Source organism: Lissotriton helveticus, chromosome 5_1, assembly GCF_964261635.1.
Source record: "Lissotriton helveticus chromosome 5_1, aLisHel1.1, whole genome shotgun sequence".
NCBI classification, from domain to species: Eukaryota; Metazoa; Chordata; class Amphibia; order Caudata; family Salamandridae; genus Lissotriton; species Lissotriton helveticus.
Window position 1 is genome coordinate 268233118 of NC_136065.1, and position 21307 is coordinate 268254424.

The following is a 21307-nucleotide window of genomic DNA, read 5'->3' on the forward strand; positions in this document are numbered from 1 at the left end:
GCGTGACTTGCATGCACAAATGCTTTGCGAATGCAGCACAACGAGTCAACACACACAAAAGGTGAGGGAACACCGGTCCCTAAATTAAACTGAGTTAAAGTCTGGTTGACACGTCAAATAAGTGCATTTGCTTTCAAATACAAGAATAATACCTCTTTCAAGGCATATTCGAGAGTCGGGGTGGGCACAACAACTACTAAGATCAATGTCAGGGCGGCCTGTTGCAGCCATACACGAAACAGATACACAGACAACACAATTGTGCTATCCTTTCCTGCTAATAGCAGAACATGAAAAAACTGCAGGGAAGTCGAGAAACCAAGAAACACTTTTTTTTGTTTTCGTTTTATTTATCCAACGCGATGACATAATTCGTTGTTTTGCAGATTTTGAGATGCTCTAGGTTGTAAACAATGTACAATATAATGTTTCATTCTGTCAAACTCTTAACAAACAGTTTGTGTCTAAAAGGGAAAGCATTTTCCCCGTCATATTTCATTGTTATTTGCAGCAATGAGACGTCCTTTTAAAGAGATGTATTTACAAGCTCCTGTGGCCTTTGTCAAACATAATAAAAATGTACACACAAGGACCTAGTACCCCAGCGGCCTGCTGCCAGGGAGCACAACGTTACAAGTTACCTTTAATATTGTACATTAAGTAAGCCTCATATTTAGAAAATGTGTACAGACTCCTAAAATAGAATAAGGTTCAGTCATGGTTGTAACTTATAAAGGAACTTATTAAAAAATATTGCACTTATAAAATAAGAAAATAAAGAATTTTAAAGACTTTTCTATAAAAAACAATAAAGGCATTTAAGCATCCAGTTACAGCTTGGCTTCGAAATAAATAATTCTGGAGTCAAAGGTCAGAAAGAGCAGCTGCAGCCCACCCCACCTGGGGCAGCTCTATCAGCCTTCAATGGCAGGAAGGAATTCGGAAAAAACAAGCCCGAGCTTCCGCAGAAACAGTCATTACATCCTGCGTTTGTCCGTCCCATTCATTGCCAATGAGATGCAACGTCTCGCGACAGACTGCCCCTTGGAAGGGGGGGTCGCCATTTCCATCTTTGGACAAGTGCAGCAGATTTGCCCTTTTCCAGATTTTTCCTTCCTCGTGCTGAAAACCCCCAAACGAGAACCGTTGTGGCTCCAGAATACATTCTGTGGCTCCCAATGACGCAACGTGGGCCCTAAGCATGTACGCGTGCCCACTTATGCGTGCCTTCTGCGCTCCGCTTCACAGGAGCCCTTGCGGCTCATGCAGCAGACGTCAAGATGGACTCCCAGAAATCCATCGTACCAGAGAGAAGGGAAGATTCTGGGGGCAGCACCAGACGGGCACTGGCATCTTGAGCTGCAGCTGGCTTTCCACAGGACCCAGCCAGCCTAGACTTATGGCTGCCACACCTTGGCACCAGCAGAAACACCAACGCGTCCACTGACGGAGAGGCGTGAGGCTGCCGTTGGCATCATGTAAACATACACCTCCTGATCGCCCCAGGACGGCCATGCCCAGGTCTACAAGGGCGAGATCGGCTTCTTCTGGTTGATTAAATCCAAGTACAAGTCCGAGCGGAGAAATCTGGGATAAGAGTCCTTCTCCATCAGTCCGTATATCCTTTTCTGGGCCAGGTCAAAGCAGGTCCGGCTGATGCTCAGAAGGTTGTCTTTGGTGTGTTCCCTGGTGTATGAATCCAAGTTCACCTGCAGGACATGAACAATAGATCTGTTTAGTCACTACAGCAAGGAAGGGAGTATTTGAGAGTTACACAGATCAACATCACACACCCACCCCAGTAATGTTCTCCATTTATCTGGAAAACATGACTCTGAACTTTGTCAAACATATAAGTGATTCGGTATTTACAAGCTGCTTTTACCACTTTAAACTGCTGAGAACCATCTCGCCATTCCTGGCATGTGATGAGTGAACTTTGGTGAGCACTGCTGTCACACCACCAGACTTGACTTTGGCACTGGTGTTCTGTCCTGCCAGATAGGACACACTCAGAATCTTGTAGTTGGGGACTTACTTGGACTAAAGAAATGTGATCAGATCAGGTAATATCCAGATTACAATCAGTGCACTGGTTCTCAGTCCACAAAAACTGCATCAAATCCCTTGCATAAGGCGTAGGACTATCTACAGACAGAGGCCTTGTTTTCTTGGATACAAACTGTGAAAGACACACACTCCAGTCCCTGACGCTCACCTATCCGCGTGCTCACCCTGTTCATTTCAGATATCATCTCTCACAAACCGAGAGAGGAAATACATGGGGCTGATTCAATGTGCTCCAACTTGTCATCCCGTTTGCTGGCTAGCAGGAGGTTGACCCTGAAATCGCCCAATTGCAACTGGGGCCTTTGCTATATGGTGACCCGAGCAGGAGTCCAGGGTACCGGAAAATGTCTCCTATCAGACACCGTCCCACAACACAGACTTTCGGTAAGGCTCACTTAGACAAGCAAAAGAAACGTGGGTTTATGGGGTATAACTTTAATGGCATCAGGGCAAACGCTGCTAGCTTATGTTTAATTTCACAGATTTGTTCACATCATTCACCCGATTTCAGTACTTTACACGGCTTCCGGTTAGAGGGAGGCTTGCATTAAGTCTAACTTAAATTGTAAGTGAAAAAGCACTACATCTGCGTGCATCAGTCAAAATTCCACCTCTAGACACTAACATCTGAACACTGCACTCAGTTTTACATCCCAAAGCCACCCTACAGACACCATAAAACCTGAAGACCACATTCAGTTTGATAGCCCAGTACCGCCCTACAGACTTGAGCTCTCAAGACCTCATCCATCGTTACACCACAGTACTACCTTACACACACCCCAAGTTCTGCAGGCCGCAGCCAGTTTTACACCTGATTACCGCCCTAGAGACTTGAGATCTTAAGACCTCATCCGTCATTAGATTTGATCAAAATATCTCAAATCAAAACAGCCAGTTTTACTCAACTGTACTACTCCACTAGTCCAGAAAGCCTTACACCTCAGTACAACCGTGTTCCTTTAGATCTCAAGATCAAACAGAGCCTTTTACCACAGAATAAGTTAAATTGAGATCAAACAAATTCATCCAGTTTTACACTACAGTACACCCAAGAACCACAGTACGCGTACCTTCCAACGAGCCTCGAAAGACTCAGAGGCCACAATTAGGTGTTAAATGACCCTTCCTCTGGAAGTCGGCATTCGAGGAACTACACATGAGATAGCTCAGTGGATTGAGCACCCGCTGTAGAGATCCCTGTGAAATCTGCAGGTCACAGTTCAGAAGCCCACTGGGGCAGATTGAGGCTTTCAGTCTTACAAGGCTCTAAGGGCCTGGAGTTGCTTTATCGGTGACTTGTGGTATAGTACGCACGCTGCAGAGCCATCTTAAATTCCAAGAACGCGCTTAGCGCTTCAGTTTAGGCCAAACCTTGCATTTGTGCCCAATACGAACCAGTAACCTTTCTAACATAAGGTACATGGCATCAAGTGGTACACAGAGCACCAAGAGATACGTAAGAACAGTTTGGATGTTACATGGAGCAGCAGTATTGGTGATGCATGATGGTCTGCAGACCAGACCTCCAGTGGTTCAGCCTTCCTTCAACCCCCTCCCCACCTCTGTTAGTCACATAGTGTCGCGAGGCAGCCCTCCGCAAGTAGACAGCACTCTGTAATCACCACTAATATAACTTAACAGGACCTTGACGTACAACCACCAAACTTACCTCTTTGCACGACTGGATTGCAATATATTCGGCAAAGATTTTTTTGGCCTTAGATATCATCTTGGACTGCGATTTAATTTTCTTGTAGTCTTCACAAGCAAGCCAGAACTCCAGGTTCTCTTCGCTGAACTCAGTGCGCAGGAAAGCTCGGAAGGAAGCCAGGCCATCTGCAAAGAAGAAGGTCAGGGCACTTAGAGCAAGGATCTGGAGTACACAGTCAATGTCCAGAGACCGGTGTATACAGTATACGAGCTGGACCCAAGAGCAGCCAGCCAAGGGTCTAGCCAAGAACAGCAGAAATCACAGAACACCAACAACAACAGACTGTGTGACCACTTACTGCTGCTGGAAGGAAGCGCACTCCATCGAACAGATGTCTTATAGTGAAGACTTTACACTACACACATACTCTCCCTACACAGGGCTTTGCAGTCTACAACGCTTAGTGTACATGTCAAGAAGGCGTGGCATTGATGCATACTGAGTTTTTGTTTGAACTGGCATGGGCTAATACACGAGGACTCGGACAATGGTATATTGGGATAGGGTGGAATGTATAGGTTCTTTCTTTCTGATATGATGGGTAAGGCGCGTGCTACATTAGAGCAATACTAGACAGCCGCCTTACGGATCCACCACAAGGGACCAAATGAGGCCTGTTTCTAGTAGGGTGAAAGGGCCAAAATGGCAGGGGGAAGGGAGCTTAAACCCCCAAAGCTGTAACACTGCATTCGCTCCTGCTGTGGATGGGCACTTTCCATCAGGAGACTGGCCCAAAATGAATGGGTTTGTAACCTTAGGGCACCTCAAGAGGTGGCGCATGAGGTGAAGGATGGAGTTGAAATACAGTATCAGCCTCCTTCTCAAGGGATATAGTTGATGTAGTGACTAGACTTCTTTGACTCGCTACTACTCTGATCTGGGTTTTATTTTGGCCCCACCATTACCTCCATTTGCCCCTGACTTAGGACTATTACTTCTGCCGGACCATTATTTCCATTGACTGGTAATTACAGATGAACTTTACTTTGAACCAAGCATGACTTCATCTGATCATCACTTTAGGTGCCAACTCATTGAAAAACCAACACTATGACTTGACCTTTACTTAGTGACTGTCACTTCGACTGAGTAGACTTACTATTCGAACTGTTGTCCTAATCAATTTGGGAGCAAGCGGCAAGTCAAGTAATCGTCAATCACAGTAAGGCCCTGCCCAAGGTAATGATCAAGACAAAGTAATTATCAAGTCAAAGTAACGATCAACTCAAATGAATGTTTAGTTATGTGTATTGATCAGGTTGAGTTAAAGGTCAAGTCAAATTAATGGTCAGTTACCTGTATTGGGTAGATTAGTTCATGGTCAAGTCAAATGAATGGCCAAACAAGCGTACTGGGCAGGTTGAGTTAATGGTCAAGTTGAGCTAATGGTCAACGTTAGGTAATGCGCCAGTCTAGGCAATGGTAGGGCCGATGTGACTGTAATCAAAGCAATTGGGATCGAAGTAATTGGGGTCCACCCTGCAAACATCACTGCGAACCCATCATGCGTATATCAGGCCTCCTGAACGCATCAGTACTGTCCCTGCTGAGGAGTCCCAGCGCAGTCCCACTGGGACTGGAGCAGGCCCCCCGAGGAGTGCCGGGAGTCTCAACGCCACCGGTGTGGGAGGTGGGATGTGCAGCTGCAGGATGGTGGATGAATCAGGGACTGAGTCATGGCACTGGCGCTCAGGGTCCTAACTGGACCAGTTCTGTGATCCCAATTAAACATCCTGATCACGAGTATCTAGATATGTCGGTATTTGTAGGGAGAGAAGTAGGAGCAGGTACTCAAGACTGACAGGGCCTGCACGATAGAATGACTGATTTATCCAGATTTATAAGTGTGTACATAACTGATTAATTTTACCTATTTTTAATATTTTACTGAGTATCAATATGTTGCTAGTATGTTACAGTTTTAATTAACTGTTTAATAAAGAGAGATAGAATGACTGTCTTTTTTTATACATTAAAACATTCACCATAAACTTCTGTTTATTTGAGAGCCCTTTGGAGTGAAGGCTACATTGATCACTACATTAGGGTGGCAAGAGTAAGGAAGGCCCAAAACTTACATTTGTGTAGTAATAGCTTGTCGAAGGATTCGCCCCACTTGACAGCATCTTCGGGTAGAGGCCTGCAAGGGTAGGAAGAGAACAGTAAGACTAGGAATAAAGTATCTGCAAGCACTTTATCAACTTTCCGGGGCACTGTGCAACACTGGCCAAGCTGGCACAACAGCAGCCTTCTGGGGCAGACACAACAGACAGCCTCCTTAGCAGAATCAGTAAGGACCATTATATGATATACTAGGTTAGGAGCAGGATACACAGGCCGTCTAAAAAAGATTATTCAAGGCATCTGTACTCATTTTTACAACCTTTACGAAGATGAAAGGCTGAGCCTACCCTGCTTTAACTTGGACCTGAGGCTTACAGGACACAGGTATGTATTCAGGCCAGTGCGTTAACCCACTCACTTCTCTTACACAGTGCACAACAAACAAAGTAATCGAAATAAGTCTTAAAAGAACCGATAACGCTTTCAGCAGAAGCAATTATAACTGAAAGAACAACTTTTAGAGCTTCAGTGAAGGGTCCTTACAAGAGTCAATATATCGGATATGCTTAGGAGACGCGGTATCACTGCTGCAGCAAGAGTGAGCATAGCAGAACAAGTAAGGGGGGGGGGGGTATATGAGGGTCGAAAGAACCCACCACTCAGAGAGAGTGTCTACACACAGCACACACCAGCGTGCAGACCGAGGCACAGGGCGCCAAGATGCGCCGCGTGACAGACGTCTAACAGCGACATGCACACACCAGCAGAAGTGAGATACAAGGATAATCGATAACAGGGCCTCAGCAGACGGAAACAAGCTGCTTTCACCACAACAGTGCCGACATCTTGAGCAGAAGTACAGGAGGAGGGGGGGGTAGGAGGGGGGGGGGTAGGATAGGGGTGGGGGACTCACCTGACGGTCTTGGCGGCTTTGTCCAGCTTGCTCCCGGGGTTGGCTCCCGGGGACTCGTTCCTCCTCCGGAACAGGCCCAGGCGGTTCTTCATGTCCTTGGCCCTGGGGGGACAGAGAGCGCGGTTAGAACCACGAAGCTTCACTTGTTTACAAGAGTTGAGTTCAGTGTGAGGTTTACTGGCCAGCTTCAGTCTACTTCACCAAGGTAGCGCCCCCCTAAAACCTCACCACAGAGCAAGCGCCCCCCTTAAACATCACCACAGAGCAGACCATCTCCCACCCTTGGCAAAAAACACTTCATTAAATGAGTAGAACTACTCCCTGGGGGCGGGGGGTAGACTAGGGGTCCCACAGGAAGAGTGTGGGTAAGAGTGCCGTACTGCAGCGTGCAAGAAAGAACAGGAACGGCAAGCGAACAGAATAGAAGTGTAAAACGGGGGCGCATTCTTGCGCACAGCGCTACGCGCCGCCTCTGGGCGCTGCAGGACGTACTCTTTCATGGTGTGGCGCCGCTGCACGCTGGCCGGCGCGTTCTTGCTGCGGTGCACGGCCAGCAGCATCTCCGCGTGGATGTCCAGGCTCGTCGGCTTGGGGCTGTCGCGGAATAAGGGCATCGCTTCCCTCGAGATGTTCTGCTCCCGGAGCTCCGATGCCCCCTGATCTCGGTAACTTAGGACTAGAGCTGCTCTGAATCCCGAGTCCGCCTCAGGAGCCCTCTGCCTCCAAGGCAGGGCTGTGCCTGTACTCGGCGCTTCCCAGCGGAGTCACAGGCGAAGATCAAGGCGTGCCAGCCCGGCCCCTCGAACACATGTGGTGCCGGCGCCGGGATACCAGAGGCTCTGGGGTCCACGCGAGGCTCTCTGTGAGAACGCTAGAAGTTTTATAAAGTGCTGAACAGCTGTTTCCAAACTCTTCCAAATCCTGCAAACAAGGACGCAGGGTGCCAGTGAGATGAAGTGATTTGCCCAGGGTCACACAATGCGCTTAGAATCCCTGTCCACGGCCGATGAGAGGAGCACAGCCTGCATGCACCGGACCCGAGCCCGCTATGAAGTAAGACTGCTGGCACGGCTACTTATCATGACTGCTCCAGCGGTTGCCATGGCAGCCCCGCACAGACCGGAAAAGCAGCAAATCATAGGAATAGAGGAGCCTTTCAGGAGAGCGAGAGGGAGAAAAAAGTGCCAAAAAATGACGCCAGGCTATTTTTGAATGCGAAACATTTTCTGAGGGGAGGAGGGCAAAACTCCAACAGCACATGGCCTGAGAAATCCGTACCAAAGGGAAGGAGCAGGGGGCGGGTGGCGAGCAGTCAATCAGGGGGCGAGCTACAGAAACCAACTGCACTCTGCTTTTATTACGAGTTAAGAAACTTTAGTCAGGCTCTGCAGCGCTGAAAGTGCAGCAATGGTGTAAGAGTTCAGATCAATACGGACGTCACCTCGTGACCTACGGGGGGGGGGGGGGGGGGGGGGGATTTGCTTTGTTTACCTGCAGATCGGACAAACTCCACTATTGGTCTGGCTGGGGAAATGCCTGGAGCCCCTGCTACCCAACCCACGCGCTGTTTACCTCAATGACAGGTTAACATCGCATCTGCGACTGGAAGCTGCGACTTCAAGGGGTCTGAGGGCCTCTGCAGTGGTGAGGTGGATTTTACCACCTCACCATTGAAGCGACCCACAGACCTCCTGAAGTCGCATATTCAGTCGAACATGCGATGTTAATTTGTCATGAGGTAAACAGCGCGTGGGTTAGGCGATGGGCGGGAAACCAGGGTATGCCACGCGCACACAACTAATGACAGACGTCACTGGTGTCACCGACAACCCGCACGGCACCTATGTGCTTCACCTCTGAAGCAACGGAGACCACCTGACCTGAGACAGGAAGGTACAACGTGGTACGCCCCTCAGGCAAGCAGACCGCGGCAAATCCCGGCCGAGAGCACCGATATACAATTAATAGCAAAAGCCACGCTGAGGCACAATTTAGGACCACAGTTTATACTGTGGACGCAACTTTACCGTTCTTAAAGCAGTTACTGGTCGGACACTGACCGCACTTCACAGCAGCACGGCGAACTTGAAGCAGGGCCCTGCCGACAAGCCAGGGGATGGCCGGCACTTCTCAGCAGCAGAGCAATACCTTAAACGGGGATTCGAGGCCCCTGCTTGGCGGGGTCAATACAAGGTCAATGATATATGTCATTTATGAGAGACTCGCGGGCCCCTCCTCAGATACTGCAGGGGGCACCATGATTTTACGTTACGTCACTGGAGGGCAGGCCAGGTGCTGACAGGTACTTCACAGCAGCCACGCAACACCTGAGATGGGCCCTCGGGGGCAGACCAGGTTCTGGCCTGCCCTTCCCACGAGCCGGGCACAACCTGACCTCGCTGTCAATCATCCCTAACACAATCACACATTGAATGGGACAGTGCAAGTGCCAGAAGCACCACCATCTACTTTACGGGAAGTGTATGGCAATCTCCAGGGGCATTGCAATACTCCGAATGGCAAAGTGCAAGCCGCTCTCAGCATCAATATCCTACTCTGGACAGAGCTGAAAACACTCAGAGGGACAATACCAGCGCTTTTCACCCCACATACAAACTACGGATAATTGACGACGGCACTCAACATGAGGATCCTAAGTTAAGCAGGACTGACACTTCTCTGCAGTTCTGCAATTGAACATAATGTGAATGAGAAGCACTGCCATACTTAAATGGGGCAGTACTGACACCTTTCAGCTGCGCTGCAGTACTTTCAAGGAAACAGCGAGTCACACCTCAGCAGTGCGGCCACACTTGGAAAGGGCAGTACTGGCACTATTCTTTGGCAGGGCAGTACTCGTATCCCAGGAGCACCATCTCACCAGTGCAGTGCCTTCTATGTGCGGCTCGCTATATATGCAGGTCAGGCCGATGTAACTATCCAAGCTTCTGAAATAATGTAAAGTTCACCTTCACACCACCCTACTCACTCAAGTCAGCTGATTCGTTCTTGGCGATCAGTTTCTGGAAGAGTGTGTTTCATGGCGCTGTCTAGATTGCCATATTTAGCCGTGGATTTCCTGCTAGACTACACTTTATGAATTGTACACGCGAATTACTTGGTTGTACAGTTCACCAGCACTGGCATAGTAAAACGGTATGATAACAAGCACTTTAACGCTTCTAAGAGGCACAGAAGCAGCACTTTGGAAGGGAGCGTGCAGTGAGTACTCACAGCCAGTGCTCCATTTCAGACCGAGGCCCGGGGTGTCCTGTCCATGCCCTCGGCCTCAGCTCCGCCCGCTAACTCCTGATAGACGAAGTGGCCGGATGACCCACTGGCACCTTATATCCTTGCTAATTTGCTAACTATTTTCAGCACAGCCTGCAGCACTTCCGGGAGAGTGTCACATGCTGTCAGAAACAAATTGTTGATGCCCAGAGCATCCCAGTGGGTGGCGCTAGCATTCCACAGTGAACATGAAAAGGCCGATGCATCGCACTAGGAATGCGTGGATGAATCAATAGCCTTCAAAAATACATTATTGGAGGAGGGGGTGGGGGCGAGGACATCCGGCTATAAGCGGCCTTTAGCATCATCTCTTCCCAGGAAGGCGTTTAACTGGGTTAGAGCCCTGACTTTGCTCACGGGCAGAGAGCCCAGTAATGAATCGGTCATTGTTACTCTGCAAAGTATTCAATTCTACATGGTTTGAATTAAAGAAATAAGAAAAGACTCTTCTGCGAACTTTATTCAAATTGATTTTCCAATGGACTTGTGTTAATTTTGACCTTTTTTGTATACACTAATATATGTGTGCCCAGGATTGGGAGTTATCACGTGGGTGTAGGAGTTCTCCTGCACGCATTTAGGGGCTCTAGGGGTCTCCCCTACCTGTTTAGCACCGCATGCACTTGAGCTTTCCCTTAACACGTACGCAAATATAGCGGAGCGCCACCACTTCCTACTCGCTCAAATCCAGGGCTCGAATCGAGGTACCACGCGGGTGGGCGGCGTCCCCCCACTTATTTTACCAGGAGCTCGATTACTGGAGCAAATGGAGGCACACATTCACTCTTTGGCCTCTCTGGGGAGAGATCGGAGGTAATTCAGAACGCTGCTCACGCACTGGCTCATCTGATGCAATCGCATCTAAGGGGTGAGCGAGGGGAGGCAATGAGTCTGATGGTGCAAGCCACCTGTTGTGACGTCACTTCCTGTCGTGACGTCAGCGTCCCCTCACTTCTTTTGTTAGGACTTGTGCCCTGCAAAACCCTCCCTTTTGATTGCTAGAATACAAAGTCCTCTGAGGCAAGTCGTTCAATGGTCTCATACAAGAAAAGATTACAATGGCCCCATCATGGACGCTTTCCAGGGTTCATGGACGGGGGCTGCCTCTCAATGGAACCCATTGGTATAATGCCCTATAGAGAAACACACACGTCGATACCCATGGCATGTAAGAATGCGCTGCGAAGGGCACACAGTCCTGCTTCAGTTGTATCCCGACTACCTAATCCCAGCTCTGTCTGGGGCAAACCATTCATCTGTTCATTTGATCTCTTATCACAGCAACCCTGTCATGTACAAGTTACCTGTTATCTGTAAGGCCGCTGGAATTATGCGGCATGGGAGCACCAAATTATGCGGAAGGGTTCAGTAAAATATGAAGCAAGAAAAGGAAAATGATACGGCATAATGTGGCACTTTTTTCACACTATTACTTCGTTATTTTGTAATTTTTACCGTCTGGGTTAAGATTTAACCTCATTAGTGCCAGCTTAACAACCAAATACAGACAAAAGCAACTGAAAGATGACCAGTTAACCTCTGCAACGCGCCTTCCACTGCGCATAAACCCACGTTCCCATGTTTTTCAGTAACTTTTGATCCGTTTGAGCTAGAAACTATTTTTTTTTGTTACAATCTGCAGATTATGCAGCAGGTGTGTGTGGTAAATGTGTCATATCCATAACTAGACGAAAAAAAGAAGCATCATCACATAAATCAAGTGGCTCTGCTCATCTTGGATAACACTCTTTCTGGAGGACACTCTATGTAACCGCAGATTCTACACCTTTAGAATATTCCCCACGCTCCAGACTGGGCACAGACATTTTCATAGCTGTGCTCCCGCATTCCACTAGGGGGCACAGTGGGACTCTCATGCGGACTTTATTCTGCCCAGGAAGTGAGCACATGAGCGCCACCTCTACACGTCGACGTCTGTTTCTTGCTAGACTCTTTCTGTGCCCTCGGACGCAGAGCACATAAGAATCAGAGGTACCATTATGAAGATCTAAACATTGGGAAGTGTGTGTGGGGGGGTGGGTCAGGGGGGGTGGCAGAAAGAATCTCTGGTTAGATACACAACCCTCAAGAAAGAGGGTTACTAAAGGGAACTAACTTATTCTTTTGATATATGCTTCTAACCACAGATTCCTCCCCTCTGGAAAAGATAGCAAAGCAGCATCTCTCTGAGGCAGAGGGTCTGTGGAGAGGACTCAGACCAGAAGGTACTGCAGGATCAAACAGGTCAAATGCTTTTCACATCGGACCTGGCTGTCAAGGCAGTAGTGTTTGGTGAAAATGCCTGTTGATATCTATGGCCTGATAGCGCCCTTGGCCCTGGTGGACATGGCTCTCAGACCTCCAGGAGGATGCTTTTTGGTCAGTGGGTAGCAGATCCGAATGCAGGGGACTAAAGACCATGACAGAATCCTTTTCTGCACTGCCTTACAGTTCTTTGCACAAATCGTTGGAAGAGTAATGGAGTGGACAACGTGAAGCACCGTCCCAAGTTTCGTCAAAAAGGACGCTCTGGTTCTCAGCTCCATCTTGTCTGGGAAAAAGTTGTTTAAGGCACTGAGCCTTGAGCTCACTTATGCAACAAGCTGAAGTGATTGCCATAAGAAAGGCAGTTTTGAGAGTCAGACATGACAACCATCAGCAGTGCAAGGGCTCAAATAGAGCGCACATGAGAAGGTAAAGACTAAATTAGGGTCGCACTGTGGCATCCCAAAAGATTTGAAAGGGAACATGTGTGTCAATTCTTTAATAAAACAAATCACAATAGATGATTTAAGCAAGGATGGTTGGCCCGATAAAGGCAAAAAAGTAGCAAGGGCCAGCAAATAACTTCTGGTAGTACCACCTGCAAGGCCTTGCTGGGCTAGAGACAGAACTAATAGTAACATATCCAACAGTTTGGCCTTTAAGGGGTAGTGTTGCGGACTCCACAGCAGGCCACAAACTTGTCCCAGAGCCAGTCAATGATGGACTTTGTAGCGGGACTCCTGAATGCAAGGATGACATCCTCAACCGCTGGTGGTAGATCAAACACAGCAAATTGCCGCTTCTCAATCTCCAAGAATGGAGGTGTAGATGGTGGTTTGGGTGCAGAACTCAACCCTGCTTCAAGGACAGAAGATCTTCCTGCAGTGGTAGTCTGATGGGAGGACAAATGCTCATGCCCAGAAGTACCCGTACCATACTCACATTGCCAATCTGGAGCCACTAGGATGACGTGAGCCTGTTCATTCGTGATGATCTTCAGAACTCGGGGAGGAGACGCAGTGGCGGAAACTCTAGCTTGAATGAGTCGTCTAGAAAGTGCATTCTTGGGAACTCCAATGCGCAGCAATTTTGACACGCCACATTTGACAGTGGTGAACTGATCTAGCAAGGGTCCTCCTCACTGCTGGTAGATTCCCTGCGCCACCTTGGGATGTAGCTACAATTTGTGATCCGCCAGAGGCTGTGTTCATCTGATCTGGCGTTTAAAAGTCCTGCCAGGGGGTTCAAAATCAAGTAATTTCCATTAAGTGCAAGACAACTTCAGAAAGGCAGTACCTCCTGGAATAGGACTCAAGACCCCACTCCCTCCTGCTTGTTGCAATACCAGTGGCGATGGTATTGTTTGTGAGAACCTGCATTACTCTTCCCTTTATGGGTGACAGGAAGGCCTCAATGGCAAGCGGAACTGCAGCTCGCACCTGCGGGACAGCAGGATGGGACGTGGAAATAAGCATCCTGCAGGTTTCAGGCAACCATTTTGTTTGGATCCTGGGCAGAGAGAACCTGGGCGAAAGTGAGCATTTTGAAATTCTCCTTCTAGAGGAAGGCATTCAGAGACCACAGACCTAAAACAGAATGAAGGCTTCCATCCTTCTACAGGAAGAAGTAAAGGGAGTAGCAACCCGTTCCTACTTCAGAGATTGTCACCTTCTTGCTGGCCCCTTTGGCCAGTAGAGTCTGCACCTCTTGCAGCAAGATGGAAAGGTGCTCGCCCAAAAGCTGCTTTGAAGTGGGAGGAAGTTGAGGTGGTTTGCAAAGTAATGGTACGACATAGCTATGTTGGACATTTTGGAGGGCCTGTCTGTAGGCTGTGATGGTCCAACACTGGTAGAAAATGTCTGATCTTGATCGATCCACCGTCATGCCAGAGGGAGCAGAAAGACTGAGAAAAATACACAGTATGGCCTTCTTATAGGCCTTTCCCTGCTGCAGCGTCACTGATGGACCAGGAAATTTGGGATGCAGTGGGACCAGTTGAGGAATCTCCTCCATGACCAGGAACAAGATGAGTTGCACCTTGACATCCTCCCGATTTCTCGGTTAACAGAGTGTGGCAGGATGGGGTCCAGAGTCCGCCTTCAACGACTTGCCTTTTTTCTTAGATTTTGACTTACCAGAAGACCTCAATCGCAAAAAGGACCTGGTCCAGGAGCAACTTTAAAAGCAGAATGAGTCTGCACCCTCAAATTGGAGGTGGAGCGGGACTTGCATGAGATCCCAGGCTTCTTTTGGTGTTCAGCAGCATACAGCTTGAGAGCACACACTTCGCGCACCTTGGAGTTAAGCCCTGAGCTTGAGCACCAGTGACCGATCTCGTGAGGGGTCAGTCACCAACATCTATTGCAGACAATCATGACACTGTTTCAATCCTGTAGTCTTTGGTATGGGCATTGTTTCTATGCACACTGGAACGAAATTGTGGAAAAAATTTGTCAAGTGGCGAAAGGGAGCAGAGCTCTGGATCCACGTATAATGGCGTGGAAAGAAAGAAAGTGACATCGCCAAGCAACAGGCATGATTATATGCTGCCCATCTCCATCATGTCCAAGGTGGAATGAGGTCAATGTAAAGCCGCACAGCATCATCTAGCACGTGAGAGCACTACTGTTAAAAAATCTGGATCCAGTAAAGGAGAGGAATCTGCGATTAGAAGCACCCGTCAGAAGTAGAACTATGATACATATGCCTGTCCTTACAAGATGTCAAACTAATGTCACCCAATATAGAACCAGTGACAGAAGAGAAGGCCAGCCCATTTACATCTGGTCTTGAATTACCAACTCCACATGGCCCCCAGCTCAGCCATGCACTTGATCCACGAGGTACATCTCGTCCAGGAGAATAGCAGAGGCAGCAGACCTGATGCAACCTCTATGATACCTACTCACTCCACCCAACATCCAACTTGGTACATTGAGGAACACTTACATAAAAGCCATTGCATCAACGCGCCACTATAATGAATACCCCTATAGGCGACCAAACAAAATACTTGTGTCTACAAAACAATGCACTTCCTGCTCTACATTGACACTGAATAGATTAGAGTAGGTATTAGGGATAAAGAGATGTCTAAGGCAAGTAGTAGTGTTGCGTTTAGGATTATGATAAATGGTAGGTTTGGGTTAACTTCAGTGAATAAGGTATGGTTTAGGGTTAGACTTAGGGCATGGGTATGGCTAAGCTTTATGGCAACAATGAGATTTAGGGTTAGGCTTAATGTTAGAATGAGGGTTATGGATAGGTCTAAGGTTAGACAAAGGTTATGGGTAGGAGTCACGCTTTGGGATAAGATATTTGGCTAGGATTAGATTTAGGGTTAGGCTTGATGTTAGAATGAGGGTTATGGAGTGGTCTAGGGTTAGACAAAGGGGCAAAGATTATGGGTAGGAGTCAGGCTTCAGATAGGGATAGGATGTATGGCTTGGATTAGACGTATGGTTAGGTCTGATGTTAGGCAGGTAGGGAAAGATTAATTCATAGGGTCAGGCTTACAGAAAGGTTTAAGCTTAGTTCATGGTAAGGTTTAGGGTTACAATTAAGGAAGGCAAGACATACACGGAGGATGAGGATAAAGGTGAACTGGTCATCTAGTGAGAAATATCACAATAGCTTTTACAGCCGTCATCAACTTAAGGAACGGTCTGGGATTCTGGCTGTGGCAGATGCAAGACTGGGCACAAGTAACAGATTTTTCCATTTTGACTGGCTGGCTCTTTAAAATCCAGGGTGGGAGGGACGTACATAGGCGTAGTTTCATCGAACCAGTGCGAATGCGGGGCGCTGTTAAAAACTCCGGCCTCAAAGGCATCGAACAATTTGCATGAAAAAGAAATAACCTTTATTTCACTTGGCCTTTTTTAGGTCTCGTCCTTTACCATTCCAAAGGAATGGGAAATGGCGAGAATTCAAGTGCTCGAACTGATTGTCAAACCACCGCATTTTTTCGTGGCGTTTTCTTCGAGTGCACGTGGCCACAGGCACGCGCTTTTGGCCCATACACTTTCATGGCCATCTGTTCCTCAATGTCCCTCCCACCCTTCGTTTGATCTTGCCGCGAGTTCAGGCTAATGGCCCTCCCCCAGCACAGAGCGCGCATCACGGCCGCACAGCACATCAAAGGGCTTCTCCCAGCGTGTGCTGTGCGGCTTCTCCTCCCCTAATTATGTGGCCGGCCGTACTTGTGTTTCCCGGCCGCTTCCCGGGCGCTCTTGTATTTAATTAGCAGCAGCAGCATTTCTCCTGCGCCAGGCCACATCAAAGGCTCTGTGCCACTTTCACCCACACAGCAACACTTACAGACACGCAACGCCACTCACACCCACGCAAGCCCACTATCATCCACGCAACACCACACTCACCCACGCAACGCCACTCACCCAAGCAACACCACTCACACACGCAACGCAACTCATCCACGCAACCCCACTCATCCACGCAACCCCACTCACACACGCAACGCCACTCACACACGCAACGCCACTCACACACGCAACGCCACTCACACACGCAACGCCACTCTCACACGCAACGCCACTCACACACGCAACGCCACTCACACACGCAACGCCACTCACACACGCAACGCCACTCACACACGCAACGCCACTCACACACGCAACGCCACTCACACACGCAACGCCACTCACACACGCAACGCCACTCACACACGCAACGCCACTCACACACGCAACGCCACTCCCACACGCAACGCCACTCACACACGCAACGCCAGGCTACACATCATAAATAACAATCATTTGCAATGCTATAGGTCTCCCATTTACTAAAATTGAACATAATGGCATTGTAAATGACAATAACTTTCAAAAATGTTTACTTTTACAATAAATTAAAAAGGCATTGTCATTTACTATGCCAACAGCTTAAAGTTGCCTAAATGCAAGACTTATTGCATTGCAAATAGCCAATAGGGCTCGCTTTTGGGACCATCTAAGTGTTTATGCATGCAACATTTTATGTTGTTGCAACAAGGAAATTATGCTGCATAACTACTTATAAGGGCCCAAAAGCGAGACCTATTGGCAATGCCAATGCTTGTTTCATTATACTTGTGCAGTAGGGAGTAAGCGAACGCAACTCACAGCAACATCATCACAGCGCCCACTGCTGGCGGCTCACAAGAAATGCAAGCGGTCTCACAAATTCAGAAGACTCAACTTCCTGATGCAGATTACATTTTTAAACACCCTAAACGCGTTACTAAAAGTGATACGAGACCGTCCAGTGTGTGATGTGCACTGTGTCAACGGTCCGCTGTCCCTGCACATTCCGGTGAAACTCGCCCGGAGAGCACCGAGGCAGACGGAGCGCGGGGAGTGTCGGGCACGCGGACTGCAGGAGTCTGGGGCAAGTGGACATCCAGTGGACCTTGTGTACGTGGACACAGTGCGGTGGGGTCAGGGGGCACGGATAGCCAATGAAGATGTAATGTATCCAGTATTTATAAAGCGCTCTATCCCCCACGGGTATCCTGGCGCTGAAAAGACGTGTGTAGATCCTGAGGCATATGCACAGAAAAAGGTGAGGCGCCTGAGGTATATATAAAGACAAGTGAGGTCCTCGAGGCATATACGCAGGGTGAGGAGCTTGAGGTAAGTGACATATACACAGGGCGAGGAGCTTGAGGTAAGTGGCATCTACACAGGGCGAGGAGCTTGAGGTAAGTGGCATATACACGGGGCGAGGAGCTTGAGGTAAGTGGCATCTACACAGGGCGAGGAGCTTGAGGTAAGTGGCATCTACACAGGGCGAGGAGCTTGAGGTAAGTGGCATCTACACAGGGCGAGGAGCTTGAGGTAAGTGGCATATACACAGAGCGAGGAGCTTGAGGTAAGTGACATATACACAGGGCGAGGAGCTTGAGGTAAGTGGCATCTACACAGGGTGAGGAGCTTGAGGTAAGTGGCATATACACAGGGCGAGGAGCTTGAGGTAAGTGGCATATACACAGGGCGAGGAGCTTGAGGTAAGTGGCATCTACACAGGGCGAGGAGCTTGAGGTAAGTGGCATCTACACAGGGTGAGGAGCTTGAGGTAAGTGGCATATACACAGGGCGAGGAGCTTGAGGTAAGTGGCATATACACAGGGCGAGGAGCTTGAGGTAAGTGGCATATACACAGGGCGAGGAGCTTGAGGTAAGTGGCATATACGCAGGGTGAGGAGCTTGAGGTAAGTGGCATATACGCAGGGTGAGGAGCTTGAGGTAAGTGACATACACAGGGCGAGGAGCTTGAGGTAAGTGGCATCTACACAGGGTGAAGAGCTTGAGGTAAGTGGCATATACACAGGGCGAGGTGCTTGAGGTAAGTGGCATATACACAGGGCGAGGAGCTTGAGGTAAGTGGCATATACACAGGGCGAGGAGCTTGAGGTAAGTGGCATCTACACAGGGCGAGGAGCTTGAGGTAAGTGGCATCTACACAGGGTGAGGAGCTTGAGGTAAGTGGCATATACACAGGGCGAGGAGCTTGAGGTAAGTGGCATATACACAGGGCGAGGAGCTTGAGGTAAGTGGCATATACACAGGGCGAGGAGTTTGAGGGAAGTGGCATATACACAGGGCGAGGAGCTTGAGGTAAGTGGCATATACGCAGAGTGAGGAGTTTGAGGGAAGTGGCATATACGCAGGGTGAGGAGGAGCTTGAGGTATACGGCATATACTTAAGGGGAGCTCGAGGGTGTATACACAGACAAGGTAGGAGCTCGAGGCATGTACGCAGGGTGAGGAGCTTGAGGCAGCTGCAGCTGGTTTATACAATAAGGATCAGTAGTTTGGGGAATATATACACAGGGTGAGATTGAGCTTGAGGTATACACACAGGGTGGGATGGAGCTTGAGGAATACACACAGGGTGAGATGGAGCTTGAGGTATACACACAGGGTGAGGAAGCGCTTGAGGTATACACACAGGGTGGGATGGAGCTTGAGGTATACACACAGGGTGAGATGGAGCTTGAGGTATACACACAGGGTGAGATGGAGCTTGAGGTATACACACAGGGTGAGATGGAGCTTGAGGTATACACACAGGGTGAGATGGAGCTTGAGGTATACACACAGGGTGAGATGGAGCTTGAGGTATACACACAGGATAAGATGGAGCTTGAGGTATATAGACAGGGTGAGGAAGCGCTTGAGGTAAACACACAGGGTGAGGAAGTGCTTGAGGTATATACACAGGGTGAGATGGAGCTTGAGGTATATACACAGGGTGAGATGGAGCTTGAGGTATATACACAGGGTGAGTAAGCGCTTGAGGTAAACACAGGGTGAGGAAGCGCTTGAGGTATATACACAGGGTGAGATGGAGCTTGAGGTATATACACAGGGTGAGATGGAGCTTGAGGTATATACACAGGGTGAGTAAGCGCTTGAGGTAAACACACAGGGTGAGGAAGCGCTTGAGGTATATACACAGGGTGAGATGGAGCTTGAGGTATATACACAGGGTGAGATGGAGCTTGAGGTATATACACAGGGCGAGGAAGCGCTTGAGGTATACACACAGGGTGAGGAAGCGCTTGAGGTATATACACAGGGTGAGGAAGCGCTTGAGGTATATACACAGGGTGAGTAAGCGCTTGAGGTAAACACACAGGGTGAGGAAGCGCTTGAGGTAAACACAGGGTGAGGAAGCGCTTGAGGTATATACACAGGTTGAGATGGAGCTTGAGGTATATACACAGGGTGAGATGGAGCTTGAGGTATATACACAGGGCGAGGAAGTGCTTGAGGTATACACACAGGGTGAGATGGAGCTTGAGGTATATACACAGGGCGAGGAAGCGCTTGAGGTATATACACAGGGTGAGGAAGCGCTTGAGGTATATACACAGGGTGAGGATGCGCTTGAGGTATACACACAGGGTGAGATGGAGTTTGAAGTATATACACAGGGTAAGTAAGCGCTTGAGGTAAACACAGGGTGAGGAAGCGCTTGAGGTATATACACAGGGTGAGATGGAGCTTGAGGTATATACACAGGGTGAGATGGAGCTTGAGGTATATACACAGGGCGAGGAAGCGCTTGAGGTATACACACAGGGTGAGGAAGCGCTTGAGGTATATACACAGGGTGAGGAAGCACTTGAGGTATATACACAGGGTGAGGAAGCGCTTGAGGTATATACACAGGGCGAGGAAGCGCTTGAGGTATACACACAGGGTGAGGAAGCGCTTGAGGTATATACACAGGGTGAGGAAGCGCTTGAGGTATATACACAGGGTGAGGAAGCGCTTGAGGTATATACAAAGGATGAGGAAGCGCTTGAGGTATATACAAAGGATGAGGAAGCGCTTGAGGTATATACACAGGGTGAGGAAGCGCTTGAGGTATACACACAGGGTGAGATGGAGCTTGAGGTATATACACAGGGCGAGGAAGCGCTTGAGGTATATACACATGGTGAGGAAGCGCTTGAGGTATATACACAGGGTGAGGAAGCGCTTGAGGTATATACACAGGGTGAGATGGAGCTTGAGGTATATACACAGGGTGAGATGGAGCTTGAGGTATATACACAGGGTGAGTAAGCGCTTGAGGTAAACACACAGGGTGAGGAAGCGCTTGAGGTATATACACAGGGTGAGATGGAGCTTGAGGTATATAGACAGGGTGAGATGGAGCTTGAGGTATATACACAGGGCGAGGAAGCGCTTGAGGTATATACACAGGGTGAGGAAGCGCTTGAGGTATATACAAAGGATGAGGAAGCGCTTGAGGTATATACACAGGGTGAGGAAGCGCTTGAGGTATACACACAGGGTGAGATGGACCTTTAGGTATATACACAGGGCGAGGAAGCGCTTGAGGTATATACACAGGGTGAGGAAGCGCTTGAGGTATATACACAGGGTGAGGAAGCGCTTAAGGTATATACACAGGGTGAGGAAGCGCTTGAGGTATATACAAAGGATGAGGAAGCGCTTGAGGTATATACACAG

At 48.7% G+C, this 21307-nt stretch overlaps 1 protein-coding gene across 8 annotated transcripts in view; it reads right to left on the minus strand.

Moving 5' to 3' along the window:
* Window positions 1–329: 329 nt before the first annotated feature.
* Window positions 330–21307, minus strand: part of RGS3 (regulator of G protein signaling 3) — a 945383-nt gene continuing 924405 nt past the window's right edge. For 6 of the 8 annotated variants that reach the window (XM_078642175.1, XM_078642174.1, XM_078642173.1 and 3 more), the window contains 4 exons: window positions 6762–6863; window positions 5863–5924; window positions 3743–3909; window positions 330–1709 (listed from right to left, as the gene is read on the minus strand). In XM_078642175.1, coding sequence (XP_078498301.1) covers window positions 1524–1709; window positions 3743–3909; window positions 5863–5924; window positions 6762–6863 — 517 coding nt within the window. In that variant the 3' untranslated portion in view covers window positions 330–1523. Of the gene's footprint in view, window positions 1710–3742; window positions 3910–5862; window positions 5925–6761; window positions 6864–7253; window positions 7812–21307 lie in introns of those variants that run through there. The other 2 variants (XM_078642180.1, XM_078642181.1) reach the window with 2 other exon arrangements.